The following is a 25,041-nucleotide window of genomic DNA, read 5'->3' on the forward strand; positions in this document are numbered from 1 at the left end:
GTCCCCCCAAAATTTGCATGTTGAAGCCCCAATCCCCTAGAACCTCAGAATGTCACTGTGACTGGAGTTAGTGGTTCTTAGGTTGAAATGAGGCCATTAGGATGAGGTCTAATCCAAGATGGCTGGTGCCCTTGAGGGAAGAGCGGATCAGCACACGCAAGGAGAGAAGGCAGGGGCTGGGGGTGCGTGCACAGAGGGTGACCACGTGAGGGGCGGTAAGAGCACGGCCACCTGCAACCAAGGAGACCGGCCGCAGTACAAGCCACCCCTGCTGGACCCTCCCTCTCGGCCTCCTGGTCGGAACCACCGTGAGAATCTGTGTCTGCTGTTTCAGCCCCTCATCCTGTGCTGTGGGATTTGGCATCGTCCCAGACTAATGCGGTTATTTGGGGACGCACGGCTCAATTTCCCTCTCTTTGCAGATTTCCCACATTTCCTTCTGTTATTGAGGTCTAATTTCACTCTATTTTGGCCAGAGGACATACTTTGTATGATTTCAGCCCTTTTGTTTGTATCCCCTTAAGTTTACTGAGGGATGCTGTGTGGCCTGACGCGTGGAGTACCCTGGAGAACGTTCTAGGTACGCTTGACAAGCACGTGTCTACTCTGTTCGAGCACGTGTCTACTCTGTTCTTGGGGCTAATAGTCTACACATGTCATGAGACCTAGTCTTTGTACAGTGCTGTTCAAATCTGTGATTCCCGTACTGCGGTGCTCTCTGGTCGCTGTACCCATAATGAAAGCAGGCTGTGTTAGTCTGCTTAGAGCTGCCATAGCAAAGTCCCACAGAGGGGGTGGCTAAAACTACAGAAATGTACTGGGTCCCAGTCCTGGTGGCTAGAAGTCCAACCTCAACTTGCTGGAAAGTGCAGTTTCAGGTGAGGGAAGGCGTCTGTTCCTGGCTCGCAGACAGCTGGTTTTCTCTTGGTCCCTCACTTGGCTGCTTCTCTGAACAGGTTGTGGGGGAGAAGGGAGGCAGGGAGAGAGAGTGGTGGGGGAGGGAGAGAGAGAGAGAGAAAGAGGGAGGGAGGGAGAGAAAGGGGGAGAGACAAAGGGAGGGAAGGAGGGAAGGAGGGAGAGAGGTGGAGGGAGGGAGAGAGGTGGAGGGAGGGAGAGAGGTGGAGGGAGGGAGAGAGTGAAAGGGAGAGAGAGGGAGCGAGGGAGAGAGAGAAAGAGGGAGGGAGAGAGGGAGGGAAAGAGACAGGGAGGGAAGGAGGGAGGGAGGGAGAGAGAGAGAGAAAGAGGCAGGGAGGGAGGGAGAGAAAGGGGCAGAGACAAAGGGAGGAAAGGGGGGAGGGAGGAATCGAAAGCAAGAGAGAGAGGGACGGAGGGAAGGAGAGAGAGAAGGGGAATGAGGGAGGGAGAGAGGCGGTAGGGAGTGAAGGAGAGAGGAGAGAGAGAGAGAGAGAGAGATGGAGGGAGTGATAGAGGGGAAGGGAGGAAGGGAGAGAGAGAGAGGGGAAGGGGGAGGGAGGGAGAGACAGGGAAGGGAGAGAGAGATAAGGAGCAGGGAAGGAGGGAGAGAGGGGGAGGGAGGGAGAGAGATAAAGGGAGGGGGGCGAGGGAGGGAAAGAGAGAGGGGGAGGAAGGTAGGGGCAGAGAGAGAGAGAGAGGGAGCGGGGAGAGAGGGGGCAGAGGGGGAGGGAGGGATGGAGAGAGAGAGGGACGGAGGGACAGAAACGGAGGGAGAGAGAGGGAGGGAGGTTGGGAGGGTGGAAGAGAGGCTGAGGGAGGGAGGGAGGGAGATCTTCGGTGTCTCTTCCTCTTTTCCAAAGGACACCGCTCTTGTCGGACTAGGGTCCCACCCTTGTGACCTCATTTAACCTTACTGACTTCCCCAAGGGCGCTATCTCCAAATACATGCACCTTGGGATTAGCACTGCAACAGGTGGACTTAATGGTTGGGGTGGGAGCTGGGGGATCCATTTGAATCCATCACAGGGGGGACCGAAGTCTCCCACTTCTACTGTAGACCGGTTTCTTCCATCCCTTCTGTCCATTTTTGCATCGTTCATTTGGGGCACTGCTGTTGGGCTGCTCAAGAGACCCCCCTGACGTGCACTAGCTGTTGCATTGTGACAGACGGGAGCGGCAGATGGGACCACCCCTCACCCGGGCAGACCCGGGGCTCCTCTGGCTGCTGGTGCTTGGATCATTCCTGGTACCTTGGGTCTACTTCCCCTCCTCCCCCAACCCACCTATTTTTTCTTTTCTGTGTTTCTGGCCACCCCACAAGGCTTGGGGGATCTTAGATCCCCGACCAGGGATTGAACCCGGGCCACCGCAGTGAAAGCATGGAGTCCTAACCCCTGGAACTCTAGGCAATTCCCGCTCCCCGCCCCCTCCTTAGCAGTGTTTGGGAGGGGATGTCGCCCTATCGCTGTGACAGCCACAGAGTCCTGGCCAGGTCCCCCAGCCCATCCCCCACACGTGGAGGCAGCAACTGTGAGCTGGGGGTGCGCCCTGGCCTTCAGTGCTCTGTACACACCACTGGGCGCTGACCACAAGGACTCGCGGTATAAGCTCGACACCCCAGCCCCCAGAGGGTGGTGGAGCATGGCGCCCTTGAAGTGTTTAGCTCGAAAGGCAAGGAAAAGAGAACCAGGAAAATGTCTCCAGACGCAGGACCCGCAGTGAAAAGCAAACCTCAATCCTGCTGTCCAGACACCAGAGCATCCCCAAACTGAACACCCGCAGGCCCCTGCCAGGGACCGTCACCTCCACACCTGTGCGTCTCAGGACAGTAAGGGCTCTTTTCAGGCCTCTGACCAGGGGAGGCCTGAGCTCTTCTCATCTGTCAAATCGAGACCCTGCTGGACACGATGCCCCCGCAACTGTGAAGCCGCGGGTGCCAGGGCCTTCCTTGTGCTTGTCAAGCCCTTCAAGGGTCTTTCTAGTGGGTGGACACAGGGCGTCTGAGGGGCTTCACTGGCTAGCTGCTAGGTGCCCGCACTGTGCCGGGGGTGGGCTGTCACCTGTCATCGTTTCCTGCTGAGGGGACTCAACTGCTCAGCCACGCCCAGGACGGAGGCGCCAAACATGTGTTGGGTGGAACATCGCTCTCATGTCCCCGTGCTCTTTATTGCCCTGCAAGGTTCTGGCCGCGTTACCACCTCCGTGTGTCTGCAGGGTCTGCCTGGTCAGGGTCCTCTGTGGGCCTGCCTGGAGGGGTCGGGTATTCCAGGAAACAGCGGGAGCCCATGCAGCAGCAGCAAAGGGGCTCAGGGGCCGACGGATCAAGGTCAGGTAGGCGGCAGGCCTGGCGGCCACCTCGGGCATCCAGGATGCGCAAGAGGCAGCAGCGCGGCCCCCGGGAGCTGCGCGGTGGGGGGGAAGGCTGAGGACTTGGGGGGGGTGCGGCGGCCAGGCCCGGCACGGGCCAGGGAGGACTCATCTGGGCGGGAGGCCAGGAGCAGCAGAGCCAGGGGACCTCGGCTGGCTGGGCCACCTCTGCCAGGACAGGGACTAGAGGGACCAGAACCTGCGCGTTGGGATCCGGCGTGGGGGGCTCGGCTGCTGTCCAAGGAGGGGCCGGAGCGACAGAGTCAGTCCTGGCCAGGGCGGAGGCATGGTCGAGTTGCGGGTAGCTCGGGGTCCCCTGGATGTGCTCAGGATACGGTGGGAGGCCGTCCTGCGGCTCCGCGGCGCTGGGCGCCGGGAGGTGCCCCGGGGCTGCCGGCTCGCCGTCCACCTGCCCGGATGCTGGTTTAGTGTGTACTCTCGGCTTCATCCTCACCAGGAGGTGCGGGCAGTCTCTCTGAAACAGGGGACTGTGGTAGAAGTGTAACTGAGGTCGCGGTTGAGAGAGAAAAGGAAACCCCGAGTCACAAAAGAGTTGCTCGCAAGCAGCAGCCGCCTGGCTGGGCCCCTGGGCGCCCTCCCCCAGCCGACCCAGGGCCTCTTTGGAGAAAGCGGGACCCGGTCCCAGCAGGACGCTGTGCCCCAGCTTTGACATCCCCGAGACTCGCTCACTCACCATCACCTTTCGCCCTTGGAAAATGACTGAAAATGGCCCCTTAGGACGAGTACAAGGCCCACGAAAGGGGACTTGGCGTTTGCAGGTACGAGACTGCAACAAGGTTCGGTAGCTTTCTAAGGAAGTGTCCGAATCGCCCCCTGGCCAGCACCTCCAGGGGCCAGACCGGGGACGCTGACTGCTTCCCAGGAAAGGACCTGCGCCCCCACTCAAGTGATGCTCTGGAGCTATGGGAGTCAAGGGGGCACACAGACCTCCCCCCTCCCCCCGGCGGGCCACTGTCCCCGAGCAGGAGGACGGGAAGGGCCAGCGTTGCAGCAGTGTCCTCTTGTCCCCCGCTGTGACTGCGTGTCAGGCACGAGCGGCACTGCCCACGTGTCAGGAGTACAGGATGACGCCTTGCCCGCGTGTGCTGTGAAATGATCACCACAGGGGGTCCAGTTCACACGCATCACCTCACACAGACACAGCAAAGGGAAAAGGAGGAGGGAGAGAAGTGACGTCCTTGTGCTGAGAACGCTTCGGGTCCCCCCCATAACAACGTCCCAACACAGCTCGTGGCACTGCCAGCTCCGGCCGTCACGCCGGTGCCCAAGTACCACCTTTAAAGGAAGCTCTCCCGACACGCCTGCAGCCGTCCCAGGCGGCCCCGGGGTTGGCACCCGCCCCCCACCCCCGGGCCCAGCGGCTCAGCCCCTGGAGAGGGCTCCTCCCCCGCCGTCCCCCACCCTCCTTACCTCGCTCAGGACGTGGGCGGGCCGCTCCTTCGTGGACAGGTTGGTCATGCAGAGGGACGTGTGCATGTCCTGGTACACTTTGCTGAATCCATAGCGGTTAAGCTGGCGGATGAAGCTCTCCACACGTTCTGTCTTGAACACCTTGTCTAGGCCGTCCCTGTCCAAAACCTCCTTTTGAAACAGCGGCCTGTTGACGCCTATGCAAGTCCCGTCTTCATTCCACCCAATGGATGCAAAGCGACTGCTGTGGACGATCGTCCACAGCTTCCTGGGAAAGGGGTGGGAGAGCAGGCTGCCTTCCCACACGGCCTCGCAGGCGGTGCGAGGCCTTTTCAACAAAGGCTCTTCCGTCAAATCCTGGAAAGCGGCTTCTCCAGGCAGCAGCCTGAGGTCGGGGTGCCCCGCGGGCACGGGCTGGTCCAGGGCGAGGGACTGGGGGGTGCAGCTCCCTGAGCCGAGGGCCGGAGCCGCTGTGTCGGGAGGAAGAGGCGCCTCGCCGAAGCCGGGTGCCCTGCCCGCGGCGGGGCCCTTCTCGTCCGCAGCCATGCGGAGCGCGGCGTGCCCCTCCGCCCCGTAAACGGGACAGTGCAGCGCGGCCGGCAGCACCCTGGGCTCACACTCCCGCTCAGCCCCTCACAGAAGTGCTCCGGTTGCTCGGGGGTGACAGCACAGCCCAGCCAGGAAGTGACATCATAAAGGGCAGGCCCGTCAGCATGTCAGCCTCCTGCTTCACGCCCGTCATCACAGGGGGCACGAAGACACTCGTGCACGGGTGCAGAGCCACAGGCCGAGCGCTCGTGCAAACCGGCCACGGCCTTCTGGTCCCGGAGCCCCCGGGCCAGGCAGACGTGCACGGACCCACGTGTGACCCACGAGGTCAGAAGTCCTCCTGTGTGTCCCCTGGCCTTCCGGGCCGTGCACAGCACCCATGATTTCAAGCACGAGCATCGCCCGAGACGCGGCCCACGGTCAAGGGCGCTAAAACATTACAATTCACCTATGAACTGGAAGAAAAACCCTCATGATGTCTGGGTCTGCAAAGTGCCTACCTTACCCTCTCCCCGGAGAGGTGTCCCATGGGTGCTGAGCAGGAATTGGACTCTGGACCCCCGCCCTCACCCGCAGCAGCCCTTTCCCTCCATTGCCCACAGCAGAGGCCAGACTCAGATGAAACGTTCAGGGAAATTTATTAAACAGAAACATTGACTGAAACCATTGAACAGAGGGCATAACAACACACAGAGGAACTTCTAACGGCCACCAGAGCTCACGGGTCCCGGCCCCACCCAGGGTCCTCAAAAAGGTGCCTCCGCTACACCCCACCCGGCGGCCCTCCATCTCCCCACAGTCTCCCTTCCTGAGGGCCCCGCGGGTGGCCTCTCGCCAGGAAGATGGGCGCCGGCCATGCCCGCTCCCCCCAGGGCAGACCCTCCATTTCTGGCCCACATGCCCGGGGCCTGGCCCTGCCCTACGGCGGGCACAGGACAGTCCCACAGCAGGGCGCACGCCACCGAGCCGGGGACGTGGAGTCCCGAGGAACAACGGGGTGACCCAGCAGAACACAAGCCCTGGGGTCCTCCCGCAGACCTCCTGCAGCCCTGGTCAAGGTCTTCCTTCTGAAGGTCGCAGGTGGGCTCCCAGGTCCTGGGGTGGGCGCTGGCTGTGACCTCGTCCATCCCGTCCTTCCCGCCGGCTCCTGGGACTGGGCTCGGGGTCTCCACGCCGCGCAGGGCTTGGGGGAACTGCTCAGAGGAGAACACATGCACATTTCCACAACAACAGGCAGCGCTGGGCCTGAATCTATGCCCAGAAAGCACATGTTGAGCTCACGACACTGGCCCACAGAGACCAGAGCCTTGGCTGGCACGTGGCGCACCTCAGGGCTCTGCGGGGGCACGATGGCTAGGGTGTGTGTGTTGGGGGGAGGGGAGCGGGGGCTGGGGGGTTCCTTGACACCTGGGTCCCTCTGGGGCCTACAGGGACACATTTGGGCTTGCCAGTACAGGGAGCAACCTGCCCCAGGGGATGATGAATAGGGGACCCTCTCAGGAGGGAGGCCCAGGCACCTGGAGTGGCCCCTAACATGGGGCCAGTAGGCTGCCAGGCCTGGCCTCCCCCTGCCTCCAAGCCTGGGGGCCCCGGGACCTGCTGAGCCTACTGGCCTGAGATGCACCCTGGGGGGCTCATCTCTGCAGCCCCGTCCTCATTTCCCGGCTCTTCTGGGATGGGCTTGAGCCCCTCCTCGGGGGTCTCCTCGGCCTCCTGGCCTTCTGCCTGGGCGAGGCCCTCTGGCTCCCAGCCAGGACCTCCTGGGGCCACCGGGGAAGCACTGCCCATCCGGCCAGGCATGGGGACTCCGGGGGCATCTGAGGGTCCTGCCTGACCTAGGCCCGCAGGGGCGGCAGCACTTCCATCTTCCTGAGTGGCCGTGGACGCGTTGCTGGTCTCCCCAGGGCCAGGGGCTGCCCTGGCGGCACCATGGTCTTCAGGGGCTGCCCTGGTGGCACCATGGTCTTCAGGGGCCGCCTTGCCAGCCTTGGCAGTGCCAGCAACTGCCGCACTGGCCTCCTCACGTGCCGGGTGGTCCTCGACGCTCCCTTCCTTGGAACGGGCGGCCTGGGCGGTGGTATCTTCACCATGTGCAGTGGTGCCTGCGGTGATGGCCTCATGGGCCGGGGTGGCCTGGGCGGCTGCTGCCAGGACTGCAACGTCCACACGGGCCTCTTCCTGCCCTGGGAAGTGCTCCCTGCTAGCCGGGTCGGCGTCCCAGGCCTCGGTCTTCTGGATGAGCCGCAGCATCCCCGCAAAGCCGGGAGGCCTCCTCATCAGCCGCCTCCTCCTCAGCGTGTCCCGGAGCGTGTCGTTCAGCTGGGCCCGTGTCAGCACCTGCCGGGCGCGTGCCTGGTCCGCCATGGCCGGGTGGATGGCCCCCTTCTCCAGGGCCGACTGCAGCAGGCCTTCCAGGCGCATCACGTACGCAGAGAGAGTCTCCTGGGGCCGCTGGGCACAGGTCACGAACTTCAGCCGAGCACTCCCCCGGGGGTCCTTGTTCCCAAACACCTGCACCAGCGCGGCCAAGCAGTCCTGGGCAGCCAGCTCGGGATCTTCCGCCAGGAGGCCACGCAGGAGGTCCAGCGCGGGGCCGCGCAAGCTCTCCACCAGCCTCCTCCTCCTCTCCCTCTCAGACACGTGGCCCCACAGGTGCAGCGTGTGGCTGGCCTGCTCCAGCCAGCTCTCAGAGGACCCTTCCCCGTGGCCCGGCTCTTCCATCCCAGAGAAGGTTCCCAGCTCCTGGTAGCCCATGCTGTCCAGCACGGGCTGCAAGGCCTGCCTCCACTGCTGGGTCCCGGGCCCTGCCTCACCCATGGCGCCTGCCGCTGTCACAACTGCTTCCTCAGGCGCAGCCATTGCCCCGCCCGTGGGTCCTGCCACACTCAGAAGTCCTGCCACGCCTGCAACATTTCTGTAACCTGCAGCTCCTTCCTCATCTGACTCAGCTCCTGCTTCACCTTCAGCTCCTGCCTGACCCTCAGCTCCTGCTTGACCCTCAGCTCCTTCCGCACCTGCAGCTCCTTCCTCACCTGCAGCTCCCTCCTCACCTGCAGCTCCCTCCTCACCTTCAGCTCCCTCCTCACCTTCAGCTCCCTCCTCACCTGCAGCTCCTTCCTCATCTGACTCAGCTCCTGCTTCACCTTCATCTCCTGCTTCACCTGCAGCTCCTTCCTCACCTGCAGCTCCTGCCTCACTTGCAACTCCTGCCTCACCTGAGGTTCCGTCGTCACCTGCAGCTCCTTCCTCATCTGACACTCCTGCTTCACCTTCAGCTCCTGCTTGACCCTCAGATCTTTCCCCAACTGCAGCTCCTGCCTCACCTGAGGCTCCCTCCTCACCTGCAGCTCCCTCCTCACCTGCACCTCCCTCACCTTCAGCTCCCTCCTCACCTGCAGCTCCCTCCTCACCTGCAGCTCCTACCTCACCTTCAGCTCCCTCCTCACCTGCAGCTCCCTCCTCACCTTCAGCTCCCTCCTCACCTGCAGCTCCCTTCTCACCTGCACCTTCTTCCTCACCTTCAGCTCCCTCCTCACCTGCAGCTCCTGCCTCACCTTCAGCTCTCTCCTCACCTGCAGCTCCCTCCTCATGTTCAGCTCCCTCCTCACCTAAGGCTTCCTCCTCACCTGTGTCTCCCTCCATACCTGCGACTCCCGCCTCCCCTGCAGCCTCCTCCTCCCCTGCAGTTCCTGAGTGACCTGCAGTTCCTGCCTCACCCGCCCTGCCAACCACTGCTTGTCCCTGGGGCTGCGCAGGGCAACTGGGTCTATCCTGTGAATCAGCATCAGGGGCCTGGGGCAGGCAGACCACAGTCCAGGGCCCTCCCTTGCCTGGTATTTGGCGGGGGAGCAAGCTTCGATTTAAACACTCAGCAAACTCGACCAGGGCAACACTCGACCCCAGCTCCTTTCTGTAGACCTTGCCCAGCACTCGGTACCTGCCCAGGGAACGCAGGGCAGCCTGCACAGCCTCCTGGAATTCCTGGTCTTTGCAGTCATCTGGGATTCCCAGGATGAGCAGAGATCGCTGAGCGTTCACGCCCATCGACCTGCACCAGTCCCGCAATACCGCCAGAGCCATCGCCATCTTTGAGGACCTGAGGGTGGGGGGAAGCGATCAAACAGGTGTGCACAGGCTGTTGAAGTGTGGGAATCGGCCTGTGGGTGCAAAGAGGAGAGAATCATGTTTGTGCCACACAGCCCACCCTAGTGCCCCTCACAGCAGCAGCCTGGAGCACCTCCCTGCCCTGTTTGGTTTGTTTGACTTTAGGAAACTTTTTTTATAAATTACATTTATTTACAAGATAGAAGGCTAGGGACTTCCCTGGTGGCGCAGTGGTTAAGAATCCACCTGCCAGTGCAGGGGACACAGGTTCGATCCCTGGTCCGGGAAGATCCCACAAGCCGCGGAGCAACTAACCCCACGCGCCACAACCACTGACCCAGCGCTCTAGAGCCCACGAGCCACAACTACTGAGTCCACGTGACACAACCTCTGAAGCCCACATGCCTGGAGCCCGTGCTCTGCAACAAGAGAAGCCACCGTAATGAGAGGCCTGCGCACCGCAACGAAGAGTAGCCCCCGCTCGCTGCACCTAGAGAAAGCCCGCGCGCAGCAACAAAGACCCAACGCAGCCCAAAGTAAAAATACAATTTAAAAATAATAACAAAAGAGCACTTGTTGTGTACGACTCAAGAAACAATAATAAAATAAAATAAAATAATTTTTTTAAAAAAGACAGATAGAAGGCTCGTCACCTTTTCTACATTTCTGGCCTCAGTTTTAGGAAGCTGCCTTTTTCCCAAGGAATTTTTCAAGTCTTCCAATTTGTTAGCATAAACATTTCCATAATGTCCCATAATATTCCCCTATATCCTCTTTGTTAATGTACATCTGATCCGTAACGTTGGCCCTCTTTCATTCCTCATATTGGGGATCAGCGTTCTTTCTATGTTTCCGTGATTCATCGTTGTAGGACTTTCTCGGTTTCCTTGCTCTTTTGAAAGAAGTGCGTGGCTTCGTTCACCGTGTCCATAATTTGCTTTCTATCACTGATTTCCTCTCTTAGCTCTCTTATTACTTCATTTTATGTTTCCTTTGCTCTTCTTCTTCTAGCATCTCTCAATGGACTGTTGGCTCACTGATTTTATGTCCTGACTCTTTTCTAACAGAAGCGTTTAGAGGAATACAGTTTCCTCCTGTCGCTTTTTGCTGCCTCCCACTAATTTTGGTAAGTTGTGCTTTTTTAGTATTCACTTGGAAATATTTTCTAAGTCCCCCTGTGATTTTTCTCTTTGATCCATGGGTTTCCCAATATTTGAAGATATATTATCATTAGTACCATCAAATAAAATTCCCCCGTGATGAGAAAACTTATCATGGAAACTTGCAATACTGCTAAATTTATGGAGACTGTTTTACAACTCTGGTATGGCGTGTCCGGGTGAATGTGCAAAGCACCCTCGTAAAGAATCTGTGTACTCTGTGTGGAGGCCAGGGTCTTGCCCTGCCCACCCACCTCTGCAATTCCTGTGCCACCCGGACAGAGGCGACCTGAAGCTCTCGATGCCTAATGCAGTGGGCCAGAGCCCCTCCCTGGACCCCCACAAATCCATCTGCCATGGCCAACAGCCTCCACCGGATCACAGCAGCCCCAGCGCCTCCCCCTCTCAGCTTCACTTACGCCCCCCCGTGGCCAGGCGGCTCCTCCCCGACCCCTCGCACTACATCCCCTCCATATACCCTCCCCCACCCACCAGCTGGTGGCGCTCCGCTCTGGGCCCTGGAAGCCGGGCACCCCGCCATGCGTAGAGGTCAGACTGCCTCTCTCACCTCCCCACACCGGGGAGTCCTCCCCCGAGCACACTCAGCGCCAGGGGCTCTCGCTTCTCGTACCCCAGACGCAAAGCCCACCCGTCTTGCCCCCGCCCACCCGGGAGCCGGAGCCCCCTAACTGCCACGAGCGTCCTCCCCCCCCACCCCACGCCCCACCCCGGCGGGAGCTCCCCTAACGCCTACCGCACCCGCGCCCGGGAGTCCTCCCCATCGACCCCCGCCTCAGCCAGGAGTAGCTCCCCCTTCCTCCCGCCACACGCAGCAGCCGTTAGCCCTCCCCTCCCGTCTCGGCCCCGGGGGTGGGGCCCGCCCTTCCCGTCCTCCCCGTCCTCCCAACCCCCGCAGCCAGTCGTCCTCTCCTCTGGCCCCCAAAGCCGGCCCCACCTGACCAGTAGGAAGCCCTCCGCTCAGGCCCCCCCCCACGCTTAGCCATTAGCCCCACCCTCTGCACCCCGACTCCAGAACGCCCCCCACCAGCCACCCCGGAAGCCAGCGGTCCTCCCCTCTGACCCGCTCACTGGGGGACCCTTCCCTCAGCCCCCCTTCAGCCCGCTACCCTCCGCCGCCGCTCCCCCACTCCCAACCGAGCAGCCCGTAGCCCTCCCCCGACCTCCACTCCTTCCCGGGGCCCCCGGTACCTGCGGAGTCCAGCCCCCGGCAAAGCCCCCGCCTGTCTCCTGACTCGCTCTGACTCTGTGGATGGCTCCGGAGTCCCGCTCACGAGGGGCTGAAGAGCTCGTCTCAGCAGAGCAGCCAGGAACTGTGCCGCCGACTGTCCCAGGCACTCTGTGCGAACGCCACGTGGGCTTCCGGGTGCTCCCGGAAGCCCCAGGAAGATGAGGGAGAAAGTTCTAGACGTCTCTTTACCGAGAAACTGGTTGGATCAGAAGAGCACGTGAGGAGGCGCTCTGCTACGGAAGCAGCAGTAGCCATGCGCACTGAGGGCCTGAGGTCCCAAGGCTTGGCGCCTCCGGAAGCAAAAGACACGCCCATTGGCCTTCCACCAATAGGAAGGCCTCCTGCGAGGCTGCGGAGTTGGGGGAGCGAACTTGGCGATGCAGAGCCCGTTGTGGCAAGTACGTCCATTTGTCTTTACAGGTGGTTTTCTACTGTGATTGATAATGTCATAAACCTATTCTTATTTCTTTGGTTTGTTTTAACTTTTGAATTTTATTTTATGTATTTTTTTATACAGCAGGTTCTTATGAGTTACCCATTTTATACATATTAGTGTACATTTGTCAATCCCAATCTCCCAATTCATCACACCCCCCGCCCGCCCCCACCATTTTCTCACCTTGGTGCCCATATGTTTGTGCTCTACATCTGTGTCTCTATTTCTGCCCTGCAAACCGGTTCATCTGTACCATTTATCTAGGTTCCACATATGTGCATTAATACACGATATTTGTTTCTCTCTTTCTGACTTCCTTCACTCTGTATGACAGTCTCTAGATCCATCCACATCTCTACAAATGACCCAATTTCGTTCCTTTGTACGGCTGAGTAATAAATAATAGTAATAAAGCTCTTCTTTATATGGACTGGTTTCTTGTCTAGTTGTATCAACTAGCCATCTTCTCACATGGCACAAGAGGATGAGGCAGCCGTCTGGGGCCTCTTTTATAAGGGAGGTAATCTCATTCATGAGGGCTCCCCCCTCATGGGCTAATCACTTCCCAGGGCCCCACCTCCAAATGCCATCCCTTTGGGGGTTAGAATCTAACAGGTGAATGAGGGGGAGAGGTTTACAAATATTCAGTCCATAGCAGTGTCTGTCCAACTATTGTTGCTCCTATGTTCCCTTTTTCCTGCTGAGATAATCAAGGTTTTCATTTACATTTTAACTTCTCTACTGCCTTTTTAGGCAATTATCAGTTTTTGCTAAAACTTTACAATTCACCTATGAAATGGAAAAAAGCACTCACCATCTCTGGGTCTGCAAAGTGCCTACCCTACCCTCTCACTGGAGGGGTGTCCCACGGGTGCTGAGCAGGAATCGGACTCTTGACCCCCGCCCTCACCTGCAGCATCCCTTTCCCTCCATTGCCCACAGCAGAGGCCAGACTCAGCTGAAACTTTCAGAGAACTTTACTAAGAGAAACTTTGACTGAAACCATTGAACAGAGGGCATGATAACACAGAGAGGAACTTGTAACAGCCACCAGAGTCTGGGGGTCACGACCCCCCCACTAGTGTCCCCAACAATGTGCCTCCACTACACCCCACCTGGCGGCCCTCCATCCCCCCACTGCCTCCCTTCCTGAGGGCCCTGCGGGTGGTGTCTCGCCAGGAAGATGGGTGCCAGCAATGCCCGCTCCCCCAGGTCAGCCACTCCCCCTCTGGCCCACATGCTCGGGGCCTGGCCCTGCCCTATGGCTGGAACAGGAAAGTCCCACAGCAGGGTACCCACCACTGAGTGGACGACGGGGTGTCCCGAGGAACAACGTGGTGGCCTTCAGTTGTACTGCTAATTACTTTCACATTTCCAAGTAAACTCCTATTCCAATGCCATGTTATCTCGTTCACCATCACAAAATAATATGGGAATCTTACAATTTGTTTTACACAATTGCAAAACTCTTGTCATTGAACTGAATTAGTGCAAATACATGTGTGATTAATGTCATTTGCAAACTTAGATACTGAAGCTTATTAAGCCTTCTTTTAAATGAGACAATATGTGAAAAATTCCTAAAGAAAACAGACATGGAAGTCCATGTCAACATACACAACAGGAACCCAAAATGCTGCACACTGGCTTCCCCCAACTCGCCCGGCTCTCACTGCTTAGAAGGCTGACCGCTCCCTCTTCAAACTCAGAGTGAAGGATCAGCCCCCCTTCCTGCCCCACAGGAGAAGCTGCTGGACGTGGGACTGGCTGCTGCACTGGCTCAGGCTCCCTGCAGACACGGATGGGAAGAACCTGGGATCCATGCTATTGATCCTGAGCAGATGCTCCAGGACCTGCCACTTGCTGGTCTCCACGTAGGCCCGGGGACCCCACAGGAACTCGTAGCGGGCAGGGTCGCTGTGGGGCACCTGCCGGTACTCCAGGTAGCCCTCCTGCACCCACACTTTGGTGAGCAGCTCCCTGGGCTCCCCATAGATGCAGGACTCCCTCCCGGCACACACCCCCATGTTGCCGAGCATTCCCCACACCTCCACCTCAGGGGCGCGGTCACCGAACAGGGTGATCACGCCCAGGACCGGCACCAGGAGGCCGGCCTTGGGCGTGCGCTGCCCGGCCCTCAGCACTGCATCCCAGGTGAGGCCCAGGGTGGGGACCAGGACGTAGGTGCGCTCGCGGGGGTCCACCACCTTCACGTCCACGCCAAACAGCAGCTGCAGGCACTCGCAAACGAGGCAGAAGACCACGGGGAAGTGGTCCCGATGCTCCCGGAGGACCGTACTCAGCATCTCCGCCTCGGAGGTCGGCTCCCCAGTACGAAACTTGACGAGCAGGAACCCCACCAGGTCAGCCATCAGCGCAACAAGTGCCTCACGGGACAAGGGCTCGGCATAGGCGGAGAAGGAGGGGGCGCCAGGGGAGGCGGAGGACGAGGGGGAGGCGGAGGACGAGGAGGATGCGGCCTCCTCCCCCGCAGCCCCCAGCAGCGGCGCCTCCACAGGACCCTGGGCCGGGACTGGGGCCTCAAGGTCGGCCTCAGGCTGGCGGAGCTCACTCATCTCGACCAGGGGCCTGATTACTGGGGTCGGGCCGCCCACGGGAGTGTGGGCAGGGGACCTCGTACCTGGGGAAGAGAGGGGGTGTGAGCGGCCTCGGCAGAGAAAGGCACCCTGGGCAGCTCTGACAAAGGCCACTTACAGGTCTCGTCTTAAGGGCTGCCCTCGGGCCTCACAGGGGCGCTCCTCCTGGGTGGCCTGTCCCCTGCCAACCTGAAGAAGGAAGTGAGGGGGCTCCTCAGGGTGCAGCCAGCACGGCCCCAGGTTCTGGGGCTGTCAGGGCGGTGGGGTGACTTGGGTGTTGTGGGGTCCCCTCTGTTCTGGGAGGGGGAGCCCCTGGGTACACACTCAGGGCACGCACCTCCCCTTGGCTCCTGGCGCTGCCTGGGCCTCCTCTGCTCTGTGCCCTGAGGACACGGTCCTCAGACCTGGGCCTTCGCCTCCCGGTTCCTGGAGCCCCTGTAAGAGGAATGGAGGGCGCACCTCTTGTGTACACTGTGGCACAGCCCTGTGCCCCTCGGTGCTGGCAGGAGGACTGGGCTTTACTCTGTGAGGTTCCCACTGTCCTGGCATGGGTGGCCCCCTCTGTGCTCACTCAGGGCAGGGCCTCCCCTTCCCCCTGGCAGGGCCTGGGCCCTCTGTCTGCTGTCTGAGTCAAAATTCTCAAACAAATTCCCTGCACTAACAAGAAGTGAGGGGCCCCGAATACTGGCCACACCTGCCCAGGGGCTAACAGGGGTCACAGGGGACAAAAAGGGGTGGCCAAACTCCGTGGGGTCCCTCTGTGCTGGGACGATGGGTGGTCCACTCAGTCTGCACCTTGACACCCTGCAGGGCCTGGGACAGCTCCCTCTGCTGACTATGACCAATCTCCTTCAGCCAAGGCCTCACCTCCATAAGACACCAGGAGAGGATGTGACGGGGAGTCAATGCTCCCACCTATTCTGGGACACCCATGGGTGACAAAAGGGGCAGGGCCGGCTGGGCTCTAAGTACTCTGTGTGAGGAGGGGTCTCCCCAGTCTTTTCCATGACCCTTGCCGGGGCCTGAGGCCAGACCCCCAGAGCATGGCTTCCTCCTCTCTGAGCCCACCCATCTGGAAATGAGGAGGGGGCAGTGAGACAGGTCCTGCCCGAGGTTTCCAGGGCTGACAGTTGGGTCAGGCCAGATGTCTGTGGGCCCCCGTTTGTTCCGGGGATTGGGCTCCCCCCAGTCCTCTCTCGGGGTCCACACCTTGACCCCTGGCAGGTCCTGGGACTCCGTCCTCCGCTGCCCTGATGTTTCCCCTCAGACCAAGGTCCTCGCATCCCTAGACGCCTCCATCCCCAACCACGTGGCAGAGGTGAGAGCCTGCAACGTCCAGTCAGCCCTGCCCGGGACCTCCCAGGGCTGACAGCATGGGCGAGCTCCTCTGAGGTCCCCTCTATTCTGGGGTCCAGGGTCCCCTCAGTCCTGCCTCAGGGTCCTCACCCTGACCCCCGGCAGGACCTGGGATTCTCCCCTCTGCCCACCTGAGGCCCCGTCCCTCATACCGGGGCGCCACTCTTTCTGGGACCCGGATGTCAGGAAGTGCTGCAAGGGGTCCTCCTGCCCTATGACCTCCCAGGCCTACCCTGATCTGGGGCCCAGGGTCCCCTCTGTCCTCCCTCAGGGGCCTCACATTGACTCCCAGCAGGACCTGTGATTCTCCCCTCCACTCACCTTAGGCCCCCCCCCCTTATACCAGGTCCCCAGTGTCTCTGAGACCCAGATGCGGAAGTCAAAACTCCTTTCCAAGTGCTCATTCCGTCCCGGGACCGCCCAGGGCTGATGGCAGGGGCAGGGATCTGTGGGGTCCCCTCTGTCTTCCTTCAGAGTCCTCAGCTGGATCTCTGGCAGGTCCTGGACGCCCCCTGTGTTGATCCGAGGCCGGACCCTCACACCAAGGCTTTCACTGTCCTGAGACCCCCAGGGGGAATCTATGGACAACACATCAGGCCCCCAAGCCCAGGGCTTCCCAGGGCTGAGATGATCCCACGGGGGTCCCTCAGCCCTCCGTTGGCTACTCACCTTCCCTCCCAGATGGTAGGGCCCATCCCCCGCCCACCTGACTTTGGTCCCCTGAGACCCAGGCCCTCCCCAGCCAGGACCCCTGAGAGGGAAGCGGGGGTCGGGGGTGGCGCTTATTCCCACAGCCCAGCCAGCGGTCTCTCAGGGCTGACAGCAGGGCCAACCTGGATGCCTTGCGGCCTCCGAGTCCCCCTCACGGTTGTACCTTGACTCCTGGTGGGGCTGGGCTCCTTCCCTCTGCCGACCTGGCCCCGGCCTCCCTGACCCAGGCCCTTCCCTGCCCCTCCCAGGGGGATCAGTGCAGTCCCATCCGGACAGCATGCCGGGGTGGGGGGGCTCCCAGGGCTGTTGGGAGGGCTGCAGATGCATCCCCCTGGGGGCCCTCAGTCCTCCTCTGGTCCTCACCTCGACTCCAGGCAGCACCTGGGCCCCTCCCCCTGCCCACCTGAGACTGTGCCCCTCAGACCGAGCCTCTGAACCCCCGAGATCCCTGAGGAGTTGGGGGCGGCGGGGGGGGATGGGCAGCCTGATAGCCCGGCCCGGGGTGCCCCAGGAGTCCCAGTACGGGTGGAGTTGCATGCTGGGGGACCCTCTGTTCCGGGCCTGCTGGACCCCTCCATCCTCACTCAGGAGGGTCCTCCTCAACCCCTGAGAGAAAGGCTGCAGTCCCAGCACAGATGCTGGAAGGGGGGCTGCCGTGCCCATGACCGTGGGGGGAGCACAGAGAACCGCACACCTTCCCCTCGGGGCTCCTCACCAGCCAGCAGACTTTGGAAACCTGTTGTTTCACAAGGTTTCTTTTCTACACGGAAGAGGCTGCGTGGTGGGATTTGGGGAAGTCCTGTTGTTTTCAGGTTGTCTAACTTTACATTGTCCATTGAAATGATTTTTTTTTCTGAACCCTCTTTTCTAGTAAATAGTACATTTTATATCTCTACCAAGTGTACTTTTAGAATATATATGTGTATATATGTAATATACATATATACACATATATATGTATATATATAATTTCATGAAAGAATACCTACCCTTACTCTCTGTGGTTCACTCGTTATTCTATTGTCTGGTTGTGTGATGGGGTAGAGTGTTTTCTGCTCATTGGAAAGGAAGGTGGGTGTCTCACTTCCTTAGCAAAGCATTCATGTATTCCTCTATGGAGATAGTGTCAGGATGGGGACTGTCCTGGATCCCTGGCATACACCAAACTACAACCATAGTAACAAGGTGGTCTTTGGGTAGGTGCAAAATTGTATCCTGAAAGAGGTAGACCAACATTAACAATAGAAAGATGTGTTTGTCTTGTGGTGATGTAGATATGCCACTCAGATCTCCAGCAAGAGAACCTATTGTAGGGGGCAGAGTTGCTTGCCAGCCCCAGTTGAGTTTGCAATGAGGTCACACTTCCCCCTTGGGCTGCTCTCATCCAGTGATTCAGCATGGCAGGGATAGTAGTGTTGGCTTGTTCCAGCCTGAGCAGGACCAGAGGGTTCAAATAATTATATGAGCAGATAGCTCAGATCCCCATATCACCCACTACAGTTGCACCAGCACCCCTTTCCCAGCTTGCACCTATGACCATATAGAGTTTCTTTAGGCTCTGGCTGGTTTAAGCATGGGCTGGTGCAGTATGTGGGTACAAGTTGAAAATGGATAGTGCTATTGAAAGAGAGCAGGGATGGAAAATCTTCCTAATAGGCAGAGATTTAAGCAGTGCACCTGGCCTGGGGTGAAAATGGGCTGGCTCCTTGGTTGGGGCTGGGAAAGAAGAGGATTCGAAGAGGCCCCCTAATGAACAGGGTCTTGCCTAAAGGCACACAGAGAATTCCAGACAGAAGGGAGGGCTGGGGTCCACTATTTCCAATAAATTTTTAACCTCCATCCCTCATGTGATATTAAAGGGAGACTCTCTAAGAAGATGATTTGTAATTGAAATTGAGAGATTTACAGTCAAGGATGCAGAACTGCATTCTACTGTAGCAACTCTTAGCCTGGCCATTGGCAGAGTTTATGTTCAAATTATGGCCCTTGCTCACTGTACAGTCCCTGAGTTGCTTCTAGACCATTGGAGAGAAACTTGTTTGAGTCCCGTGAGGAATAGGTCCTCATCACCCATTACTTTTTTAAAACAAATTTTATTTATTTTTTTGGCTGCATTGGGTCTTCGTTGCTGTGCACGGGCTTTCTCTAGTTGTAGTGTGCAGGGGGCTACTCTTCATTGTGGCATGCGGGCTTCTCATTGTAGTGGGTTCTCTTGTTGCAGAGCAGGGGCTTTAGGTGCGGTCTTCAGTAGTTGTGGCTTGTGGCTTAGAGCACAGGCTTAGTAGTTGTAGCACACGGGCTTAGTTGCTCCGTGGCATGTGGGATCTTCCTGGGCCAGGGATCGAACCTGTGTCCCCTGCATTGGCAGGCGGATTCTTAACCACTGCTCCACCAGGGAAGTCCCCCCATTACTTTTTTTTTTGATCTTCACTTTCTTTTTTCCCCATTTTCCCCTATTGCTATTAAACATATCAGTATAAAAAATGTGCTTAAGGTTATTAAAAAGTAAAATAATCCTTCCTCAGTCCTGTATACCTTAGTAATTCCCTTGAGAGTCTTATCAGGAAGGCAGCTTGGGAGAGACCTGGTTGGGGGAAGTGGCACCATGGCAGTACTAAGGGGTCCCTGGAGGCCCTGCCAGGGCTCAGAGGCAGCTGAGCCAACATGGGAGGCTGGGAAGAGACCTTGCTGAAAGCCTGGAGAAGTTGTAGCAAGGGTTCTTTCACCCTGAGAGTTAGGGAAGCTGTAAATGGGGAGGGAGACCACATCCCCCTTCTCTTACGCCATATCCATTAAGGTGGTTGTATAGTTGTTGGGTAGCAAGTTACAGTAGGACGATTCAAGGGTCACAACTCCACCTGGGATTGCAGGCCAGTTTCAGAACCTGAGTTATTGGCAATAAATTAGCCAGCAGAAAATAACTCAGTAGCTAAGGGCCTACTCCAGACATACTGTGAAAACTACCCTTTTACCCCCAACTGCATTTTCTCTTTCTGTATGTCCCTGTGACAACACCAGCCCCCAGACCCTTGGGCAGATCAGACTTGTTGGGTGTGAATGCACAGCTCTCCTGTCCTGCTTTGGGTACAAAAGGGACCACAGAGGAGGAGACATTAGGTCTGGGTTCCTGCTGCAAGTCCAAGGTTTTCAACAAAAGGTGCTTGCAGGCGGGCACACTGACAAATGTGGGCCACAGCAATGACCTTCTGCAGCATCAGCAGGATGTTTTAATGTGACTCTGCAAACTTTTTAAAACCTGAGCACACCGTTCTTCCCACCTCTACAGGGTTGTCTTGCTTTTTATTCTGCACATCCACATTGGTAATGGAGATTTAAAAAAATTTTCTTTATGAAGACCTTTCTCCTCCAGCCGCTCCCCTGAATGGAAATAAGTGTGCACATTGTATTTGACACCACAATGACTTGCCGTGTTTTAAAATTTTTGTCTTAAATAATTAGAATGATTTTTGCAAGACCATAAACTAATTTCAACTGTGACATCATTATTTCCCCTCCTCTTGAAAACTATGGATTCAGATATCCCAGGGTATGGGGAGGTGGGTGTGCAAAGCTGTGGGGAGGCAAAGGTGATGAATGGAAGACAGAGGCTTCCTGGACCCAGATGAAGGTCCCTTCCAACATAATAGAGAGGAAACGCAATGACTCATATGTATGTGTATTTGCAATTATATACATTTATTTTCCCCTTTTGGCTATTTACAAACCTTTATTTCAGCATATTTTCAGAAGCATAATTTTATGTTTCTTCATGTTTTCCTTTTTAAAAGTCAGGATTGGTCAAGGTCTTTTTCATGCAAAAATGTGCATTTAATGAAGACAAAGAGGGAACTGGGTCATCTTGGGGGCTCTCTGCTGCTCTGGGCCCTTTTGCCAGACAGACCATCCAGGACACATGGGTCTTGGTCTTCTTTCTTGATTTTCACTGCCTGGGCCCAGCACCACTCCTGAAGCCCTGCACGTGTGTGATTTTACTGTATTTCATCTGCTTCCAGAATGGCACTGCCTTGGCTGCCCTCTGAAGAATTCACTTCCACTGATGACTATTGACCCCAGAGATGCAGTCCGGCAAGATGGTGGGTACAAAGTCTTACATATGTTGAGTCATCAGAGGTGACCCTGACCAACTGGGGGTATTTCATAATTGAAGTATATCAGGGAGACACTGTAACGCCCTCCCCGCTCCCTACCCTGAAAACCTAACACTGATAATAAAGATTTCATATTGATCACAGGACATGATACAACCTACACAAACACACTGCACTTTCAGTAGGACAAGTCATGATTTCTTTTGGTGGTCATCACCACAGCAGGGTACCATGCAGGTGGATAGCTTAGTGAATGCATTCATTAGTTAATAGCTCAAAGGGTTAGCTCTTTTATGTACAGAATAAGGAAACTTCATTAGGAATGGCCACAGTCTCAGCAAAACTCAGGTCTAAATGTGCAAACACTTTGCAGCCTTGCTATTAACAAGATGACATGGATTGTAAGAATACATTTGACAAGCTCCAGTAAGACCCAAGAGATTGTCTGTTATCTCTGCAAAGGTGCCCCACAGTGGCACATGCAAGAACTTCGTAGGAATCGTGTCACACATCCCCACAACAAACTGACACATTAAAGACACAGAGGTCTCCTTCCCGTGGTAGTGGTAGAGGAGCAATTTTCGGGGGTAAAGAAAGAGAAGGTGGGTAGACAAATAAAGTCTGGGCTGCTCCATCCCAGACTAAGCAAGACCCTTCCCTCTGCCCAAGCTCCAAATTCTCTGTTAGCACAGACCCTGATTGAGTTAGTGGGTGTGAGATGAGGAGTGCAGGGGTGGGGGGTGTAGGCAGCCAGCTGGAGGGCGACGTGCTTGTACAGCGGGGGGCAGCTAAGAGTGGGGCTCAACCACGACACTGACGACAGAACACACAGAGAATGACACAGGGGAGATCTGGCAATTTTCAGGCTAAAACGACCAATTCTATGGCAAACTCAAAGGTTCAAGTTTCTGATAAGGTGTCGTTGCCAAACCTCCGCCTCCACCTTGACACTCACTCTCACACAGTGTGAGCCGCAGTAGTTCAACTGCTCTCATTGCAGCACACTAGGGCAGGGTATTCTTTTTTTAAAGTATAATATTATATCTAGCTACATGGATCTGTAGAGATATTTACAACTGGCCTCTCTGCCCTTCCTCTGCACTCTGAAGACTTCCTGAGCATTTCTACCAGATACATCTTAAAACCTTCTTTTTTTGTCCCCACTCCTCCAATCTATCTGTATGATCTCCTCCCAAATGAACTGCTTGCCTCCTGCAGGGCTCAAAGGCACTCCTGGGTCCTGGAAACCCAAATCCAAATCAATCAACCAATGTTTAGGCCCCAGGAAGCAAGGCTTTCAATAGCCATGATGGGAGCTTCAGATGTGAGGTCATTGCTCTCCCCACAAACCTGATTTCTCTGTGAGGGGTGTCCAAAAAGAAAGAGGCTATCTTTGATATTCCAGCAGCAATTTTCTTGTTTTTAGCTGTCTCATAAGATTTGTGTGTGTGTATGTGTGTGTTTGTGTGTGGATATGAGGGTAAACGTGTGATTTTGCGTGTGAACTTACGTATGTGTGGCTGTATGTGTTTGTGCATATCTGTGTGTATATATGTATATGCTGCTGAAGGTGAGTGCCCATGTGTGTATACATGTATGTGTTACTGTGTAGGTCTCTGTGGGTGTGTTAGGATGCTATATTTGTATGCTGTGTGTATAGAAATGAAGAAGAGACAAGCTGAGCTGATCGAGGTAGTCAGCCCCTGAGGGCTCCTTTGCACTTCTCTCCTTGGTCAGCCCTCTCACCCCTCTGATTATTCTTTCCCTGGAGGGGGTGGAAGTAGGGAGCTCTGGACTACAAATCCAAATCCAAGGCTGAAGTGCAATTAACAACCATCCCAGGATGGGCTACCAAAGTGCCCTTTGGTTCTTTGCCTCCAACTGCTAGCAGCCAATCCCCTGAGCCGTTTCCTCATACCACCCACCTGCTTGCAGCTGGCTCCGCCCTGACACGTTTCAGACTTACAAGGTGATTATAATAAAAGGATGAATCATAAAGGCTATATACAACCTCCTCTCCAGCTCTTTAGCTCTCCCATCCCATTGTGTACATCATATTTTTGTTCTTACTGCATCTTCAAGGCTTCCCCACCCCAACCCCTACCTTTGTTACTGCCAAACACGTCCTTCCAGGACAAAGCAAAATCTCTGAACTCCCATCCTAGCCCATGATCGAGCATTTCCTACCTCAAGGCACTAAATTATCTCTTCCTGGGACTACATTCACTTCTTCTGCATCTTCCGTCCAGGAGACAGCACAGATGGGTGGAGGGACGAGGAGAAGAGTGGATGGGGACCGGGAGACACCGCTCCCTGGAACAAGGGAATTGGAAAGAAATGGTCAGTTAAGTAGCTCGGCCAAATACGGCCCCCCTTATGTGGGAACAGGCCAAGGGAATTCTGGTGGTTCAAGAAGAGCCACCAAAAAGGAATGCATATGCTTTCACACGTATTTCCTTTCACACCTATTCAAATCAGATAAATAAACAGAGGTATGCACACATGCACTTATACACATGCATGCAGAATACACCCATGTGTGTACACACAAGCACACACATACGTAAGTTGTAAGTTTACACACTCTTTCATAGGGGTGCACACATGCACACATATGTGCATCTACATGTTTTTATATATACAATCTTATACACACCAATATAGATTTACACTGATGTACATAGAACTATACAGCTTCTCAAGTGGTTGTATGTGCACGCAGAACTACCTTGATGCAGACACACACCCAGGTATACACAGAAACACAAATATAGGAACACGGTTAAAAGCGTAGGTGGCTGAGGGGCTGCAGTAGAGGCTCTGCCTATGGAGGAAGGAGGAACATAAGCTGGGTGCTTGGCAAATCTTGCTCCCCCACCTCCTCTGTCAGTGAAATGGAGCTGCTTGGCAAATTGGCATGCAGGCTACTGCCCACTTCCCTTAGGAGCCCCATCGGGTGAGCAGTGCCTATGTTCAATGTGCTCGGTTCACACTCATTGGCTGGTCACTGGTCTCTTTCTGCAGAGATGCTCCAGGTGCTGTAGGATGAGGTCTGATGCCTGGCACATAAGCAGAACCTGATGGAGCACCCCCCTTTTGTAAAAGGGAGGAGAGACAGGGGAGCACCTCAGCTGACAGAGTTATGAGGACAAGAAGAAGGAAGAGCAAGTGGGGTGGCTCCACCACTCACTGGATGCATGTCCTCAAGCGTGGTACATAAATTCCATTTTTTCCCCCTCAGAACACTGGGGACAATGTACTTTGCCTTCCCTGGCTCACAGGACTCTTGTGAGGGTTCAACAATGGGATGTGTGGGTAAGCTCGTTGACACTTACTATGCACTTGACAAACAGCAAGAATCAGTATACTGATTCACAACAGCTATTCTAGATCAGATGGTGAACTTTCCAAACCCTAGTCTTCATTCACCAAGTGCTTGCACTGTGTCTAGTGATCAACTCAGCATGTGACCTAGACAGATGTATTGAGTCCCCATTGTCAAACATTCTGAAGCAGAAATATACGCAAGAGAAGTTCCAATCCCTCCAAAGATGCTGCCTCAATCTGAGTAATCTCCAACCCAACATCATTCACCCTCTGCGAGCTCCTGCTGGGAACATGCTCTCTCATTTACCCTGACATTTCACTCAGCACCCCTACCCACCCACCCACATTCCATTCCCAACCCCGCACCACAACACCACACTCAAAATACAACAGAAAAAATAGTGGGGGAGGGTTTCCCTGGTGGCACAGTGATTGAGAGCCCGCCTGCCGATGCAGGGGACGCGGGTTTGTGCCCCGGTCCGGGAAGATCCCGCATGCCGCGGAGCGGCTGGGCCCGTGAACCATGGCCGCTGAGCCTGCGCGTCCGGAGCCTGTGCTCCGCAACGGGAGAGGCCACAACAGTGAGAGGCCCGCGTACCGCAAGAAAAAAACAAAAATAGTGGGGGGAAGGCACTTTCAAAATCCCCCAAGTTCCCCAAAGCCAGCCACCTGCATTTGCAAGAGATGGCTAGCCCTTCCCCAACCCAGTCTGGCTTTCTCCTGTAAAACC

General features: G+C 56.5%; 2 protein-coding genes across 2 annotated transcripts; both read right to left on the reverse strand.

Annotated features, from left to right (window-relative positions):
* Positions 1 to 6,867: 6,867 nt before the first annotated feature.
* LOC132594485 (paraneoplastic antigen Ma6E-like) lies at positions 6,868 to 9,348 on the reverse strand. Its single transcript, XM_060292117.1, has 2 exons — positions 8,673 to 9,348; positions 6,868 to 8,477 (listed from the first exon to the last, which is right to left on the reverse strand). The coding sequence occupies exons 1-2, from the start codon at positions 9,346 to 9,348 to the stop codon at positions 6,868 to 6,870; spliced, it is 2,286 nt and encodes a 761-aa protein (XP_060148100.1).
* Positions 9,349 to 13,929: 4,581 nt separating this feature from the next.
* Positions 13,930 to 14,787, reverse strand: LOC132594590 (melanoma-associated antigen 8-like). Its single transcript, XM_060292995.1, has one exon. The coding sequence runs from the start codon at positions 14,785 to 14,787 to the stop codon at positions 13,930 to 13,932; it is 858 nt and encodes a 285-aa protein (XP_060148978.1).
* Positions 14,788 to 25,041: the final 10,254 nt, after the last annotated feature.

Source organism: Globicephala melas, chromosome X (assembly GCF_963455315.2).
Source record: "Globicephala melas chromosome X, mGloMel1.2, whole genome shotgun sequence".
NCBI lineage: Eukaryota > Metazoa > Chordata > Mammalia > Artiodactyla > Delphinidae > Globicephala > Globicephala melas.

Excerpts from the sequence above, each read along its gene's own strand:
- LOC132594590 (XM_060292995.1), bottom strand. The coding sequence starts at position 14,787 with ATGAGTGAGCTCCGCCAGCCTGAGGCCGACCTTGAGGCCCCAGTCCCG.
- LOC132594485 (XM_060292117.1), bottom strand. The coding sequence starts at position 9,348 with ATGGCGATGGCTCTGGCGGTATTGCGGGACTGGTGCAGGTCGATGGGC. Across the intron at positions 8,478-8,672 it reads AGGTGAGGTAGGAGCTGCAG|GTGAGGCAGGAGTTGCAAGT; the intron begins GTGAGGAGGGAG and ends ACGGAACCTCAG.